This window comes from Ochlerotatus camptorhynchus, unplaced genomic scaffold (genome assembly GCF_037179485.1).
Source record: "Ochlerotatus camptorhynchus isolate MF236.1 unplaced genomic scaffold, CSIRO-AGI_Acam_v1.1 ptg000066l, whole genome shotgun sequence".
NCBI lineage: Eukaryota > Metazoa > Arthropoda > Insecta > Diptera > Culicidae > Ochlerotatus > Ochlerotatus camptorhynchus.
Window position 1 is genome coordinate 1766115 of NW_027040556.1, and position 18004 is coordinate 1784118.

The window sequence follows — 18004 nt, forward strand, 5'->3', positions numbered from 1 at the left end:
AGCGAATATTCGCAAATATTTGTAAAAAAAGAAGAACAAGAAAAAGTAAAATATATATTTGTGTCGATATTCATTCGGGCTTCGCTCTCTCGGGTTTCCGCAAAAGGTTCCACCTCAATGAATATGTGCTTGCTTTTGCTTTATGTTTTACTCTTCTCCTGCTCTTTCACGTTTCTGCTTTTTGCTTGAGATTTTTTTTTCTCTCTATCTCTCTCTCTCTCTCTATCTCTCTGTCTTCTACGTTTTCTCCTTCTATTTAAAGATATTTAATGCATTCCATACCATTAAATATACCTTTTTTTGTCTAATTAATTAGTTTATTAATATATATAATATATATCTGATCACATTTTTAACAGTCTGCTGAGTGTTTCCTCTTGTATTTTTTTTTTTAAAGAAGTTTGGATTTACGTGTTGCCTTTTTTTGCTTTTTAAGGTTTCAGTTTTGCTGATTTTTTTGGTTGCTTATTCATGGTTTGATATAAGCCGCATTATAATTTGTTGATGATGATTCGTCGTCAGTGTTCGCGCATATTTCTATTTTTTTCATTATGTTGTGTTGTTTCTTGCTTTGTTGTTGTTGTTTGGAAAAGAAAATTTTTACAAATAAGGATGCTTAATGGTTTTAATTTACTGATTAAGATTTTTCAATATATAAACGACTATATATTTGTGTGTGTTTGTTCTTACTCAATCATTCGGTTGTTGTTGTTGTTGTTCTCTCCGTTCTCTTCGTTTACATTTGTTTTTGATGGAATTTGGTTTCAGTTTGGCTTAAATACTGCAATTTTTTTTTTGTTTGTTTATGGTTGCATGATTTTGTCTGTGTAATAAGATTTGTATAAAAATATAAATATATCATCTTGTTTCATTAATTACTATTGTTTGCTTCTGTGTTTAGTTTAATATATTATTATTAAAAAATGGTTGTGTTGTACTTTAAATTATTCCGGTTTATTTCAGTTTTTGCTTTATGTCTGTGTTGTGTGTGATTCTTCGCTGGGAGTGATATCGCTAGCCTGCGCTCGCGGTCCCAGGCGGGGCCGTTATGCGTTAATATTAATGTGGAGGGACAAATCTCCGGGCTGCCGCGGCGGTTCCGATCGAGGTCCTATCTATGTACAAGAGCCTTATTACAGAGATTACAAAACATCCCCCGATCGAAAGGGGGCCGGGTTGCGTTGCCAGAGTTTGTTGCTGTTGCTGCTTAAAAGTTAAGTTAGGTTTGATCTCTCTTGGGTTTTGTGTTTGTGTATGTATCTATTGTTTGTTTGAGGAGGGGGGGATTTCGCGGCTCCGGGACCGGGAAGATTAGAGATATCACTCCGTTTGGTTTGGTTGTGTCTATTGCAAATTAAATGGAAAAACTTTAAAAACTTTCTTCGTCAATTCGATGGTCGTTTTTTCAGTTCGAGCAAGATATTGTTTGCCGTTCCAATTGTTTGTAATTTGATTTGAAATTGATGCTGTTTGTTAAGTAGTTGTTGGTTTTAACATTGTTGATGCTGCTGCTGCTGCTGTTGTTGTTGTTGCTGCTGTTGGTTTGAGTGAAAAATTATGAGAAATAAAATTGTCATTTTCTGTATTGTCTTTGTAAAACATACGACCAAAGCTATCGGGCACGGTTCGACTGCTGCTTGCTGCTTCGAACACCTATCGGATGGATGACCGATAGGCCCCGGCCGTAATTTTCCGGTTTCTATTGCAAACTAAAAACTTTGTTCAATATACTCCCATCCAGTTGCTCCAGCTGAGGGGTGCTGCGAGATGTATGAGAATATATTTTTTACTATTGCAAAAAATAGAAGTGAAAATTTGATCGATTATTACTGTTTCGATTGTTGTTTTCCTTTTCCAGGTGTTGCAACCGTCAATCCTGACCGGTGATGTCGGTATACTTCATTCCTTCCGTGAATATACAGATGTTGTTGTAGTTGTTGTTGTTGTTGTTTATCGCTGATAAATGTCATATTGGATGTTATGTATATATATATATCAACAAATTTTGAATTTACCATGATTGGTTGGTTTTGTTTACGTTTTAGATATATCGAGAGCATTCGGTTTTTTGCTTGGTAAACACTGTGAAATTTCCGAAATATTTCTAATGCTGTGACTGTTATTTTGTTTGGTTATGCTTTTAATGGTTATAGATTTTTGTTTCTGTTTGCTTTTGCTAAAACTAAGGATGGTTACTCAATTGGAAATGAAAAGTTTGCTATTCGTTTAATGATGAGAAATCATTCCTGTGTATTTTATATGCTCTGAGCAGATTTACCGATGCGTTCCCCGTCTGCCAAATGTGGGGTTCCGGATCTCGATTTTGACTTTTGACTTTTTTTTTCGCACAAATTTTGACGTATTTCGATGGTACCAAACCCACCCGAAATCGGCTCGTGTGTTGTTTTTTTTTCTTTTCTTTTCTTTAGCCAACGCAGAATTTCGACCAACTGTTACGAAATACCGCAGGGATTCATCACCGCCATAAATCTGCTCAGCAATCTGTATAAAATTCTATTGTCGGTAAAACGGAAAAACATCGATGTTATTCGTGTTAATCATAGCATTTCAGATAACTAAGAATGACCATGATTAGTAAATATTTTCATCCATCCTGACCGGAGGAAACTAAGGGCAGTTTGAATGTAAACAAAACATTCGGTCCAAACGATAGACGTGTTGTTGACTACCTTCGGAAACGAAATGGCTGTCCAGTTCCGAAGGGAACTGAACGGAAAAAACTCTAACTCAAGTCTAGTTGTTACACATTGATCCGGTTTATCCTGTTATGAAACGAAACAAAACTCCTTGACTTTTGTTTATTTATATCTTTATTTTTGCGTTGCCATGACTTCTTTTTGCAGGGCCCCGTTCGCCCAACATTCTCCGATGTTTGCTGTTTTTGTTTACATTTAGCCAGACTGTTTGAAAAGTGATTCGCCAAACGATTTTCTTCGTGTTTTGATGGATATTTTCTTATATCAAGTATTTTTTTTTTTGTAAATTAAGAAACCTTTCGGTTTTTGGTTTTTTAACTCTTTTTTTCTTCTTCGCATGTCAAAGAAACGATCGCCTCCTCCGAACGCGCGTCTCGGACGCAGCGGCGGCGGCGACGGCCATGTTTGATTTTGGAATTTGCTGTTCTTTGTTTGCGTTAAATTTTGTGATCAGATCTGCTGTTGTTTTTTTTTTATTCATTTTTGGATTTGTTTATAATTTGAAACTTTGTGTGTCTGTGTGTCTGTGTGTTTGCTTGCGTACTTCAAAATGTATCATTTTTTGGTTCGCTGTTTGCATTAAATGTGTAAGTGTGTATGAAATGCAGTAGGTGCGAACCCACCAACCGGAGACACACCGAATCGGGGCGGCCGTATGGGCGTGCGCCCGCGATATCTCAAAGGTGAACGCAGCGAACTTGCACCGTTTGCACGCGTCCCGTTGCGGAAACCGCAGGTGCCCAGAAGTGACTCCTCCCAGCATTATTTCTCCTTGTGGGTCCCCGGATACGGCCCGACCGGCACCAGAGTGTGGGTACACAGGGCGGCGGCGGCACCGACCGCGCAGGGACACCGGGAAATGGGTGGGCCAGAGTCGCGGGACACCACGTGGTTTGCACCCACCGCGGGACTAACCGCGCGCTTGGTTGGCACGTTGTGACATTTCAGGTTTGCTGTCGCCGGTTGCCGGGTCGCTTGGATTTTTTTTTTGTTTAATATTACAATTTTTATCTCATTAATTTTTCGCTTTTTAACTTACATATTAGAACGAATAAAATAGAATTTAATTGATAAATAATCAATATTTAGAATAATTAAATTTTTAAACTCTTTGAAAAATTTATACAGATTTTTTTTTTGGTTTTTTTTTCTTTTTTTTTTATGATCATTAAAGTTTGTTTTGATGTTTTCATTTTAGCAATTTCGTCTAATTTTGTTTTCACTGAACCAAATTCTTCGTTTTTACTGTGAAATTTTGCCGCAGTTTTAGCAGAATTTTGTTGGTTTTGTTTTTTTTTTCGTTTAATCCCTAAATTTTCGAAAAATGTATCAAATAAGAGAAATCCGAGTTCGAATTTTGATCGCCTCACAAATTTTGAACTTCACTCGTGTGACTGACTATTCGTGATATATACGAACATTTGTGAATTGTTTTCTTCCGCCGTTCCAATCTTTCTCTCTCCAATTGTGGTTTTGATTTCCAATTTTTCCTGTTATCGAACCAATTGGTTTTTCCGATTTTTGGCGCGGTCTTCTTCTTCTTCTTCTCTGTTCTGCCAATCTCACTTTTATATTTCATTTGATTTTCACACATTTTTTTTCATCTTCCCATGGAGGAAAATCACAAGCAGCATATTTCCTCTCAGCGTGCTTGTATGCTTGTGTGTGTGTGTTTCATTCGCATTTCATTGTTATATTTTTTTCACTGCAATTTAAGAAAAACTCAAAGGTAAATTATAGGAAAGAAAAGTTTCTTCCACTTTTCCAACTTTCTCGATCGGCGTTTCGGGACGCCAATCGCTTCGTGTGTGTTTTTTTTTTTAGCTGTTTTGCTTGGTTTTGTTTTGGTTTGCATTTGTTTTGCTCTTCTGCTTTTGCTTCTGCTAGAAAGTTAGAAAAAAGTTTTCATTTATTGATTTGCTTGGGTTTCATGAAATTTTCAGCTTTTTTTTTCTCCGACTGCAAGTGGGTTTTTCTCTATTTCGTCGTCAACAAGTTTTCAACAATCATAACGTCATCGTTCTTCCTATTGGTTTGTGTTCGGTAGAATTGGCGATTAGGGGGGAAAAGTGTATTGTTTTTATTTGCTTTGCTTCTATACAATGATGTTTGCTTGTGTTTGTGTTTTACTGTAAATACAAATACTGATTATATATGCTTTTATTTTGGCTATTTTACTTTGAATTTGAGTTTGTTTATGTTCAATTAAGGATTAATATTTACTTACTAGTGTTTTCTTCTGTATTACTTCAATCTGTCAGAAATGAAAAACGGTTTGCTTGTGCGACTCCCGCGCGTTCGTTCGCGTGGGGGTCTGCGAGTGTGTATATGAAAATTATCGAATGGTCGTAGCATTATTCCCTGAGTTCGTTCGTGAATTGGAAGGTTAATATTTATCAGTCTAGTCCGGGTTTGCTTCCTGTGTTTATGTGTGTGTGTGTTTCCGACACACGTGATCTATTGTTGGTTTGTTGTAGATGTTTAAATGGATGGTAATCCTGTTGATATTTCTATTGCGCAACTGTTGTTGTAGTAGTATTCTGTTTGTTTGCTTAACCTGTCAAACACAATAATGAAAATCATCCGAAACGTGGTTTTGTTAGTTTGTTCTTTTTTTTTCGCTTGTTAAAAAATAGAGCTTTCGAAACGATGCCAAACATTTTCTTCTTCCAAAGTGTTGCTTCAAAAAATATTCCGAACATTTTCCTGGTTGTTGTTGTTGTTGTTCTTGCTTTTGGTATAAAAGTAACCATGTTTGTTGTTGTTGTTGTTGTTTGCATTTTGTGGTTGTATACATCTGAATAATATAGTGTTTGTCTAGTTTGCTATTTATTGTTTATTGTATGTTCTTACCGTTCGTTTATTGTAAACTGTATTGCGTTTTGTTTTTGATTTCACCGATTGATCTGCTGCGGTTGAAAATGCCTTAAAATTATTCCATCTGAAGATTCAAAATAAAAAAAAAGAAATGTCCCATCGTGCAAGCAGATGTCCCTTTCCCCCGGAATCGCACCGGATCGATTGGCAGTTAATTGATTGAGAGGTGCCACCGGTGGCACCTGGAAAATTCGCTTAAAATGAGGATGATTTCGTCAAGAAAGAATCGAATGCTTCCTTCCGCGGTGAGATTCGTCGGAAGCCGTGCTTCACTGCTAAACAAATGTCAAGTGCTCGGAATGCTCGGTAGTGGTAGATGAAGTAACAAAGACCATTTGTGTTGACTTAAAGTTGCTTAAATTGCCGTTCTATTGTTTATTTCCTTTTGGTTGAAACTTCAACACCCAATCGATCCGCGCGAGTTCGTTCCGAAAGTGCGCATCTGCCTGCCCGCGGAAGGACATATCCCAAACAGAAATTTGCTTCGATATGAACGGAAATTTTTGTTTTGCGTTGATGCGGTGATGCATTGGCATCCTCTGAAAATCAATTGTTTTTTCCTTTCGTAGTTGTAGTAGTGTTTTGTGTACATTGTGGGTGCTTCTTTGTTTCCTATTTCCTGGTTTTTGCTTCGCTAAATACCTACGAGTTAATGGATTTCTTGTTTCTTTTATTCTTTTTTTTTTTCGTTTGTGACTGGGTTGCTTAACATAAATATCATAAGACGGGGGATGTGACGTTTCTGCTTTCTTCTTCCGGTCGTAATTGAACTTGAGTAAGGATATTATGCGACGGTTACGATTCTCGCCGTTCGCTTCAAACTTGCAAGAAAACCGAGTGCATTTGTTGTGGTTTCCTGTTTTTCGACACTATTGCATATTAGTTTTGTTTGCGCTGGATTTGCAAAATCAGTCTTGTTGCAGTGTAATTTTCAATCCCCGAACGCTTGCATATCGCCTAAATGTATGCACCGGAGTTTGCTCGCTTGCTTGCTGAGCGTGCGCGGCTCGTTCGCACGAACGCTTGAAGCCGGTGTGTAATGGTTTGTAACGGTTTGTTTTTTTTTTTTCAATTAAATTTTCGTTTCGCTTTCACTTTTGACCTTAATAGGGGGTTGTACAAAAAATACGCTACACCCAGAATTTCTGCCCAATTTGGAGTTGCTGAAAACAGGTTGGAAAAATTTTGAGCACTTACCATCTATGTTGCTGATGCGCCAATTGTTGCACCGCTAAAGCCAATCACACGCCAATTAGAATCAGAGAGAAATTCATGGGGGAGGGAAAACTTTACCTTAATGCCAATTCAAAGACGAGAAATAATCAACTCAAGGGTAAAAATACGATATTTACACAACTATGCTTAGCCTGTTGGCCTTCAGGTGCCGGTCCTTTCCGGTCGGCGACTTGGAGACGGTGATTGGAGTTCGGGATGATTCGGGATTACGAGCGCACTGCCGTGGGAGGGGTCGACCCCTCGGAACACTTCAGCCGGAGAGCTAGCAGTTCACCGAAACCGGCAACCGGTTCGAAATTACGCCCGGTTCCTACGGAGCAACATTTCTATGCCGACTGTAAGCTGACAGCAGCTCCACTCAGCTGAAACGGGCGCACTCGTTTCTAGCTGCGACGGGGAGCGGTGGTGGGTAGTGCCTTCGAATGTATTCCCCCAAACGTGGGATGGGACAGCCTGCGAAGCTCCGTGCGTGCACTTCAATGATGATGGCCGAGGACGGTCAGTCCGGAGGGCGCGGGCCCGGGACCAAGATCCCCGGGAGCTCGGGAACGACCACACGGAAGTTGGCCCCACAGATGGTAGCTGGGCGCGGTTCGGGAAAGTTATGGACCGTGATGAAAATCGCGCAAAATCACAGAATTCCACAACTTTGACGCTTCTGGCCGGCGATGACGGCGCGAGATCTCCTCTGTGGAGATCCCGAGGGCGCGCCAACGTAGACCGAAGTACGCGTGGGCCCCCGAGGGGGACGGGTCCGGGCATGGGTCGGCCTGTCCGGAGGAGGGTCCTCCTGTTCCGTATGTGTGTCGCGACAGCTGGAGCCCCGGCGGCGTGTGTCCGCGGACATGTGAGTATGTGGATGTGTGTGTGTGTGTGTGAGTGGAAAACGTTCGAGATGCTTCCACACTAGTCGGTGGGGTCGACGTTGCTTGGAACCAGGTCGGCGGATCCACAGCGCAGCGTCCAAATCTCTCGCTGCGAGCGCACTCCTTCGGAGCCAGTGAGTTGTGGTATAATTCAAATTCTGCTTTCTGTGGTTGATTATTGTTTATGATGAGAGTAGGCTATTGTTTGTTTGCTTGCAATACTATTGTTTAAAACACACTGATTAATAAGAGTAAGATATATCTTGGTTTGAATAATTAAATATAATGTAACACTACCATTTATATTGTATTTGTTGTAAGTTGAGAGCTGCTTATGAACTAATGCCTTATCTATTTTCATTTTTTTTATGCTGCTGTGTCTGTTTGTTTGTGTTTGTAGTTGTTGTTGTTTGTTTGTTTGTTGCTGGTCACTGGATCTCGAAGCGCTGCGCTGTGGCTTTCGAAGGGTTTCGTGTTTTGGCGAGCTGCCAGCTCTTCCTGAGTCGCCCCGTCGGCGTCGTAAACCTCCTCCCGAATTCAGGCCCCACCGGATCAACCCGCACTCCATTCCGCGTGCCACGGAATCACACCCCGTTCGATCTCGGACCCGAAACGTCAATCGGCTTCCTATAGTAAAACAGAAACAGAAAAATCGAACCAAAAAATGCCTTTTGCCCGTCATTCCGAAAGGTTGTGTTGTCTTGTCTCCTAAATATGCCGGGGAAACAATTTTGCATGTCAATCGTCCAAAAATGTTGCCATTGTTTCAATGTTTGTGTGCTTTCTTTTTTTTTGTTTGTTTTGTTTACGTTTTATATCACGCGCCTAAAAATATCCAAAAGTTTGTGTAATTTTTCGCGGCTCGATCGATCGATCGATCGCGTAATTTTTGTTTAGTTTTTGAGTTACCGAAAGCTTAATTTCCCTTAATTTTTACTATTCTCCCTCTGGCGGTCGGCGGTTCCGATCGCCCTGCCCGGGAAGGGGCGGTGACCTCCGGGAAATGACCGCAAAATCGCTGGCGGGACCACGAACCGAGCCGGAAGCGCAGACTTTCCATCGCTGTGGAGAATACGCTCACACATCACAGCATTGGTGATTGGACGGTGTGGGAGTGTGTGTGTGTGTGGGCATGTTGGCCGTTTGACCGGCACGCACCCAAACGCACGCATACACGCACACGGAGTGTTTTTTTTAGGTTAGTTGGTTAGTTTTTAAATCTATAGGAACCTTAGAGCGCGGACGCTCGCTTCCGGTCCGTGCTTTGGGTCCCCCGCTCGCGTTGCGGTCTCCTCTCTCGTCTTCGCCGGTTCCGTACGGCTGAGCGACCGGACCCCGGGGGGGAGTTCTATTTTTAATATCACAATTTCAGTTACATTGTCGTTAAAATTTTGAAGGCATGATATAAATATATAGTTTACGTTTTCTTTTAGGACTATGAATCGCCATGAATTTGTTTTTTTTTTCTCCACTTGAAAACAACGAAAAATACGAAAACAACAATGAAAATGAATGGAATTGAAACGGAAACAGTGTTGCCAATTAGATTTCGGAAATTATAAAAATTTTGATTAACTTTTCATACGATTAGATTTATTATTTTTTGTACATTTTCCATTAATGTCAATAATAATAATAATAATAATAGAAGTTTATAATTCAGTTACAAAAATAACCAATTTTCTTGATATTTCCACATTTTTTTTAAATAAATGATTATACAATAGTTTTTTGTTTTCTTTTCAAAGTTTAAATAAGTTTCAAACGCTTACCCAATAAGTTACTCGCTAGATTTAGCTTTACACGAAACTTTATAAAATAATGTTTTTTATCTTAAATAGAACCGTGTGATTGGTTTGTTCTAGCAGTAGATTTGTGTTCGCTTATCGCCAAAATTTCCTCTCCTCCTTCCAGAAACGATGAACTTAAGTGTTACACAAGACTAGGAAACTCACAATTTAAAAACATTTGGAAAGGTTACCTTACTAACGCCTTAAAAAAAATGTACACCATTTGTACCTCGTTTCTTGCATTTCTACACATATCCCTTGCACAAGAATTTATCTCTTCCCGCACGTCATCAAACGTAGACAAAAAAAAAGGAAAGGTTTCTCTATTCTACGCGAAAGTTTGATACAACTCAGTCGATGAGAGATATTAATCGTAATGGTATGTAGACTAGGGTGAAACTTATCGCTTTTAAAAACTTTGATTAACTTTGGTATGATTTAGATTTGCGACCTTGGCCGGGCCTGGCCATCCAGCTCCCTCCACGCTCACGCACAGCCTTGGATCGAATCGCAGCAATCTTCTCCCAGTTGGCCAATCCATTCCGTTGTGCTCTATTGCAGATAATTTCTAGTTGTGGAAATTTGCCTAAAAGTTTTTGTTGCTAGTCGAATTTCGAAAGATTGCTCGCTTCCGGGCACAGTGGCACGGCGGGAGGCAGCTAACAATGGCGCCCGGCTCTATTCGCTCAGTGTAAAATTTGAAACAAAAGACACGAAATAATAAGACCATAAAGCTTCACTTAACCCGCTAACGTCCTAGAAATACAAACATCCGCCTGTCCCGCGATGTGTGTGTGTGTGTGGTGACAGGACAGGTGCGAGAAATTTTCGTTCAAAAAATGCACATCGCTTAATTTGGAATGTGGTTTACGCCTTAATGTTTACGATTCATTTTGTTTTGTTTGGATTAGGAAATAGTTTGCTTTCACGGACACGACTATCTACAAATGTTAGGTTTCTCACGCCGAAAGAGTTTAAATTTGTCTTCTTTTTCAACAACGTTCCTTACCGTCGTCACTGAACGGACGGCGTTTGCTTTTCCCGTTTCTGCCGGCCAGCGCCGTTAGCGTTACGCTGTGTTACACTATGTCCCCCGCCCCGTATCCTAAACCCGGAAAAAGCCGAAACAGTTGGATCTCCGTCTATCATTCCCGAGAAAAAAAAACGCCTAAATAGCCGAAACATTTCCCCTTTTGCTTTAAATTTTAGTCTAACGTTGCCGAAAATAGTGTACTCAAAAAACGAAAACAAATTTTGCTACCTAACCAGTCCAAAAACTTGCCGTTTCCATCCCCGCTTTTTTTTTGTTTTGCTTCCTTTCTTTCCCTTCATATTTGCGTTAAAAATTTAGATTACAACTTTTTTGTTTGTACAGGTCCCAAAATAAACAATAATTTATTACATCTGACGCCGAAAAATGATAATAAATAATTTCCACTTGTTCTTTTTCGCAATATTTACAAATTCTGTTTTTCCCCCCTCAGTGTAACGGTGCGTAACGCTTACACCACTTGGGCGCGGCGAGAAACGAAGCAGGCCGCCGGGCGTTCCGTTTCGATCGAAATTTCTTAGCCTAAAAGCTTGATTCATTTTCAGTTTTTGGTTATGTTTAAGTTTCACGCATTGTTTGCCAAAAGTTCATATTTTCTCCATTTTTTGTTCGATTAAATAAGTATACACATAGATTTTTTTTACCCCGGTTCTGGTTGGTTTTAACCGACCAGGAATAAGACAAACTAAAGCGAGAAAATAATTACAACTTAAAGCGTTATCAAACGATTTCAAGGAAAAAGTTCAATAATTACAATATTTTTATCCATTTTCACATGTTGGCATGTGAGTGACCTGAATGTCATTTCTCACTCCCGCAACGTCTTCTTCTGCTTTTTCTTTGATTTGTAAGAAAGTTATTCCCTAGATGATTGTATTTTTCCCTTTTTTTTCCTATCCGAAAGAACGTCCCTAGTTGCAATACAGTTTACTCTTTCCGATGTTCCTTTTTCCCCACGTCGTGTCCCTTCTTCTTCTTCTCTTATCACATTCCTCTTCCGAATGAGTGATCCGTAAATTGTTCCGCGCGAAATTGTGGGTATCTCCCCGCTTGATTCTCGTCTTTTTTTTTATTATTTGCTTCCTTGAGGTTGTTTTTGTTTTCTTTTTAGAGATGTCAAAACATTTAAATTTTGAGGTTTTTTTTTTCGTTTTTAAATCTATTCACTGACTGAGTTCGAATGAATGCATTTTTTTTTGCTTTCTTAAAATTTTGTTGGTTGTTTTGGAAATGAAGGCCTAAACGCGAGTATACCGTGCTGTTTCGTATAAGTACTTTTTTGTTTGGTTTTTTCTTTTCTTTTTGGAATTTTGCTTCCCGTCTGACTTTGCTGCTGCTTTCGCTCTCTCTCTCTCTTTCTTCTTCTTCTTGTTTCTTTAGTTTATTTCGGACGTAAGCACACTACATTATAGGAACCACAAATTGTTGTTACTTCTTATGTCTTATGCTTTCGCTTATTAGATGTTTTGTTCTTGTTTAAGTTTTGGTTTGTTTTCGTTTTTTTGTTTTTGCTTTTGCTTGCTTGTTTTAAACAATATATTTATACTTTGTGTTACTTTTTTTTTCTCTAAAATTAAATTTCTTTTTTGCTTTAAATTTGTTTAGATAACAATTTTGTATAATTTGCTTTAAATTTATAATTAATAAAGTAACTTCTTATCTTTGTTTGTTTCTTCTGTTAAATTTATTATTTACTCTTTTTCCCTCAGTTATTTTGGTTATTGATTCGGTGTTTGCAGGTTTCTGGTGTTGTGGCAGCGGCGAATCTCCATCTCCCTCGCTACCTCTCTCTTTCTTTCTCTCTCTCTCTATGTTGCTTGCTGTTTACTAAGTTATTGTTTTGCTTGTTATTGTTTGTTCTGGTACTGGTAGGCTTTCTCTTACTCCAACTGCTCGAGGAAGTTGGGAGATTTGAAATATTCCGGTACAGGATCATCCAATCGGGAAATGATTTTGTAGATCGATTTCTTCCACGACTGTTCGGTGTCCTTTCCGCCCTGTATCGCGCGGAAGAACTCCCGCAGTGTCTGCTCAACAACGTATCGGAAATTTTGGGGCACCTGTACACAAGGTTGAAAATGAGTATTGTTGTTTTGTTCCCGTTTTGGTGGGGCCTATTATTTCGTCCAAAACTTTCGACTTACCTCGATATGATTATTCCGATTGTAGTGCAAGTTGAGCACACGGTAAATCTCGCTGTCATTGCTCACATGGATGTCGTCCACGTTCTTCATGCCTTCGCTAGCCGACTGCCGGGCGTACTTCTCCATTTGAATGTAGTAGAATTCCCTGCGGGTTGGAAAATGTCAACCATTTAGAAAAAACTGTGCATGTGCAATCGCAATCAGGTGGAAAATTTGTCACGTTTTTCACGTGACTGCTGCGGATAGAAGGCAAATGTCTCCATAAGGAAAAAAAAGTGTCTCAGCTGTCGCTGTGTGGAAGGATTGGATTGAAACGGAAGTCTATTATTTCGGTGCCGGCGCTCGGGACTGTTTTCAAATCAGAAAAACGTCTGCATCTTCACTCAGAAATAATGACTTGTTGACTTGCGATTTTTGGTTCGCTCGTTAAGACAACCTACACGGCTAACCAGAACGACTTAGCGACTGAATTCAATTGACTCAGAGGAGTTTCTTTCCATACGAAATTTAATCATATTTAGGAAAACCTGCAGCTACTCATTAGCTATGAGTGACGGCAGGTTTTCCCAAATATGATTAAATTTCGTATGGACTAAAAATGCTCTGAGACAATTAATCATATTGTCGAGCAGTTTTGGGACAACCTTCTACCAGCGATTTTACGGAAATGAAACAATAAATTCCAGATTTTTCAAGCATATAACAAATAAGACCGTATTTTCTCGAGGTTGTAGAAGAAAAAATATCAAAATATTGTTCCACGTTAAAGTTCGAGTGGTAGGAAACGTCATTTTAAACTGCTCGAATGATGTGATCCATTGACCACTTTGTCAAGCAGTTTTGGCGTGACTTTTTACCAGCGATTTCACAAAACTGGACCAACTAATTTCTATTTTTTTTATGAAACGCACAAATGATGGCTACTTTTCTCGTGGTTCTAGAAAAAAAATCTCAAAATAATGTTTTATTTCAAAGTTTAAGTGGTATTTTTTTTTTTTGTATATTAATTTATTTGATAAGGCTCAACCGAATTAACTTTACAGAGCCGAGGATTCTTGGTCACTATACAATACATCTTAAAACTATAGTCAAAAGGTACAACACAATAAACACTTTATCTTCCGCTATCCAAAAAGCCTCCTCCATCAGAACTGGAGCCGCTTCCAGTAGTTTAATTGTATAGCAAATTGTTGTACGCCAACGAGGGTCAGAGCGCGTCCATTGCAGCAATGGACGCAAAACGTGGTCAGCACTCACACACTCATCACGAAACGGTTGCTTTCCAAAGTCGACGACGCATCGACCGAAAGAACTGCTGATGAAGAACAATGAGGAGGACCACACAATGGTTGCTGCCGAGTAAACAGACGATCGCGTAGCACACATCTAGAGTGGCCTGCTTTTGTCGACAGCCGAGTGAACACTGCAGTTTAAGTGGTAGTAAACGTCATTTTAAGTGCTCGAATGAAGTGGTTAATTGAATTCAGTCTCTGAGTCGTTCTGGTTGGCCGTGCAAACACTTAGTTTTTTTTTGCCGAGATTTGCATAGCCAAGTGCTCCGCGATCAATTTCACTAAGGCTCTGAACCATTTAGTGGATTATTTTAACTTTTGGTTAAAATTTGACAGATGGAAAGTTATCGATTAACCCTGCTATCAGAGCGTGGTTACTCCTGACAGACAAGAAGTTAAATTTTGACAACTGTGGCTAAGTTTTTCTCGAAAACCGGTCGATCGACAGCACAGGAATTTTCGAACATAGAAAATAACTTTCGAAATGTCATTTTTAACCATGAGTTAAATTTAACTCGGCAAATGGTTCACAGCCTAAGATCTCAGCTAACATGACGTTTATTTGCTGCACGATCACTGAGAATAACTCAGAGGAAGAGTCACTCAGTTGTTTGAGAAATTTCTAAAAAATGCAGATACTCAGTGTGGAGTACCTGCAGTTTTCAGAAATTTATCCATACCTCTGAGTAGAAGACACACTCTTTCTCTCTCTCTCTCTCTGAGTTCAGTGGCCGTGTGAGATTCAGAACAGCATTTTAAGGTACGTTTAAGGTACGCTTAGGCTATTCGCAATGCTGTTGTTTTTTATATGGGCTGTTTCAATTTGAAACTAGAACAAAAACACACCCCTCGCAATGCTGAGTTGCAGTTTCATTTTTCGAGCACTTGTTTGGAACAAATTTGCAACTGCTCGACAGTTCTGTTCATTTTTACGCGTGTTTGAAACAGAAATGGAACTCTGTTTCAAATTCTGTGAGTGTATTTGTGAGCTTTTCACTGTTGACAGATGAAAGCTTACCAGCAGAGACGGCAGAGTAGACAGAAAAAAAAACGTTTCCCTTCGCTTCATCTTCTATCAACAGTTTCGTTTCGCGGATTTTGCAGGTAATTAAATTGATTTATTTATTTGTAAACGTTTATCTTTTGCAGTGCGTTTTTGAAATAATTTCCGCATAGAGCATATGACCGTTCACGCCCTCCCAGCAAACTGAACAAAAAATAGCAGCGGAAAACTGATTTGCATAGGTTGGTCCGATGCGGAGGAATTCCTCTGGTTTCAGAGCGATGTGTCTTTGTGGCGATACAATATTTGGGAACTTCCTGGATAAGTTTCAGATTGGTAAATGATATGTCGGAGGTGCCTAATGCGAAAATTTTCGCATCCAGTTCGGGGGTGCTGACGGCCGCCCAACAAATGTGCATCGTAAACCATATTAAGGATGGAAAGTGGCGATTGCTGTCGTAAATGCTGACACTTTCTCTTTAATTTCACGTTCAGGGGATTGGTTTCCATGGATCGCAGTACCTGTTGCCTGCTCTCTCGGGGACCAAGTATTGCGAATTAGTCAGGAAGTTATCATTAACTACGTGTCGAATGTTTTCGTCGTCGGGTTGATTGGCGATTCCAACAAATACACGTACGATTCACCTATGGTCGTGAATTGTGTGGAAGCTGTCGACCATAGGTAAGATTCACACACGCAGAAGAATCTGATCCGATCAGCTCACTTCAAGCTGAGCTTTGTAGCCACAGAGCTACATTAAAATGCGACGGGTGCTGAGGATGTTGAATTCCCTGCGAAAACTGGTTGTCTGGCTCTATCTTCATGATTATGCGGAAGGAGTGCGCTGTTTTCGCACAATGATACGCTATTCAGTCTAGGAGTCCTACTGAAGTTCTGGGAAGTCCTGCTGAAGATTCAAAAAGTCTAGCAGAAAATCCGGGTGGTCCGAACAAAACAAAAGTCCTGACGAAGTTCCAGGAAATCCTGAAGAAGTTCCGGGAAGATATGATGAAGTTCCAGGGAAGTCTTTCTGAAGTTCCGGGAAGTCCTGATGATGATGATGGCCCCTTCTCTTTCCCCCGAGAAGTCTTGTCGAAAATCTGGGTGGTCCTGATAAGGTTCCGGGAAGACCGGTCGTAGTTCCAGGAAGTCCTGCCGTAGTTCCAGAAAGTCTTGTCGAAACTCAGGGTGGTCCTGACGAAGTTCCAGGAAGTCCTGCCGAAAATTTGGGATGCCCTAAAAAAGTTCCAGGGAAGTCTGACTGATGTTCCGGGACGTCCTGCCGTAGTTTCGGGAAGTATTGGCGAAAATTCTACCGACGTTCAGGTGAAGTCTTTTTGAAGTTCCGAAAAGTTCTGTCGAAGTTCCGGGAAGTCTTGTCGAAGTTCCGGGAAGTCCTGCTGAGGTTTCGGGAACTCCTGCCGTAAATTTGGACTGGCCTAAGGAAGATCGGGAAGACCTGACGAAGCTCCAGGGAAGTCTTGCTTGTCTACTAAAAATATTCTAACGGAGCTTAACATTACAGTTTTTGTCAAAATATTGACATATTATATGATAGGCCCTCAAGACTGAAATTATTGTAACTCATCATATTATTTTTTTCCTCCTTACAAAAACAGATCATGTCACAAAATCGACGAGGCAAGAAGTTCTCTGACCAAGAAGTAAACAATTATGTATCTCTTGGATCAACATCTCGCAAGATTCTATCAAAGGCGCCTATAAAAGTGTGACAGTTTTTTGGTCGGCTGTCCACGATGATTGCAAGGCAAAAATTAAATCATTTGAGGCGAGAACTCCAGAGGGGTTGAGACAGCGGTGGGGCGTTATTAGCCGCGCAGTTCAGAAGTTTTCTGGCTGTTACAAAGCCATAATTAGATTGAATGAAAGCGGGACGAACGAGGAAGATAAGCTCGATAAAGCCATTCAGTTGTATACGCAAGAACACGGCGAGGATTTCCGCTACATGGAATGCTGGGAGCTTTTAAAGAAGTGTCCCAAATTCAACAGTGAAAATATGGCAGGTAAGAAAAGTATATAGGAGTGATGGGGACAAACCGGCGCACTTTTTTTCAATCGACATATCTTGCCACTCAGTTGGAATTTCGGAACAAATGAGGTCTCCAGAGAAAGGTACAGATCCTGCGCAACTTTTGCTAGAACAAACATATCATCCATATCTCACCCACTGCCAGCTTTAGTCGTTGTGTTTTGATGACATCCAGCAGCAAGGTAAACCGATTTCACTGTTCAATGTGTATAATTTGACTGATTTTTATTTTCCAGTGTGTTTGAACGTCAACAAAACAGTGTTTATAAAATACGAAGTATGTATCATATAAGAATAAGCATGCCAGACAGCAGGTCTGAAAGCCTACTAAGAATTTTTCAGAGCTTCAGAGAGATTTGGAGATCAACTGATAAATTTGTTGAGCTTCAGAGTAGTTCGTAGATCTTGAGAACAGAACTAGAAAACGTCAGAAAATTTTACAGAAATTATAAGAAATTCAGAAAAAAAAATCACAAGAGAGATCATAGATCTTCAGAAAAATGTTCAAAGAAATTTTCAAAACTTCAAGCAAGCCTAAATATTTTCAGATCAATTTGTAAAACTATTAGGGAAATTTTGGTAAATATTCAGGGAACTTCGCAGACCTTCAGAAAAGTCCAAGAATCTACAGTGAAATGTAAAGAATTTCACAGAAGTTTGCAGATCCACTGAAAAATTATTAAACATCAGAAAAGTTCGAAGATGTTCAGAACAAAAGTACAGAACTTTGAGAAAAATCACAATAATGGTCATAGAGCTTCAGATAAATTTTTAGACCTTCAAGAAAGAGTGCAGATTTTCTGATGCATTTTTAGAATGTCAGAAATTTTAATTGATCTTCAGTGAAATTTGAAGAACTTCAGGGAAGTTTGAGAGAAACATTTAAAACTTCAAGGAAGCTCAACTATTTGAAGATAATTTTTTAGAACTTAAGGTAATTTTCAGATATTCAGGGTAGCCCGAGAGCCTACAGAGAA

At 39.7% G+C, this 18004-nt stretch overlaps 1 protein-coding gene across 6 annotated transcripts in view; it reads right to left on the reverse strand.

Annotated features, from left to right (window-relative positions):
* Positions 1-2971: 2971 nt before the first annotated feature.
* Positions 2972-18004, reverse strand: part of pros (prospero) — a 444583-nt gene continuing 429550 nt past the window's right edge. For all 6 annotated transcript variants that reach the window (XM_065216651.1, XM_065216656.1, XM_065216655.1 and 3 more), the window contains 2 exons: positions 12682-12826; positions 2972-12597 (listed from right to left, as the gene is read on the reverse strand). In XM_065216651.1, the coding sequence (XP_065072723.1) occupies positions 12418-12597; positions 12682-12826 (325 nt within the window). In that variant the 3' untranslated portion in view covers positions 2972-12417. The remainder of the gene's footprint in view (positions 12598-12681; positions 12827-18004) is intronic.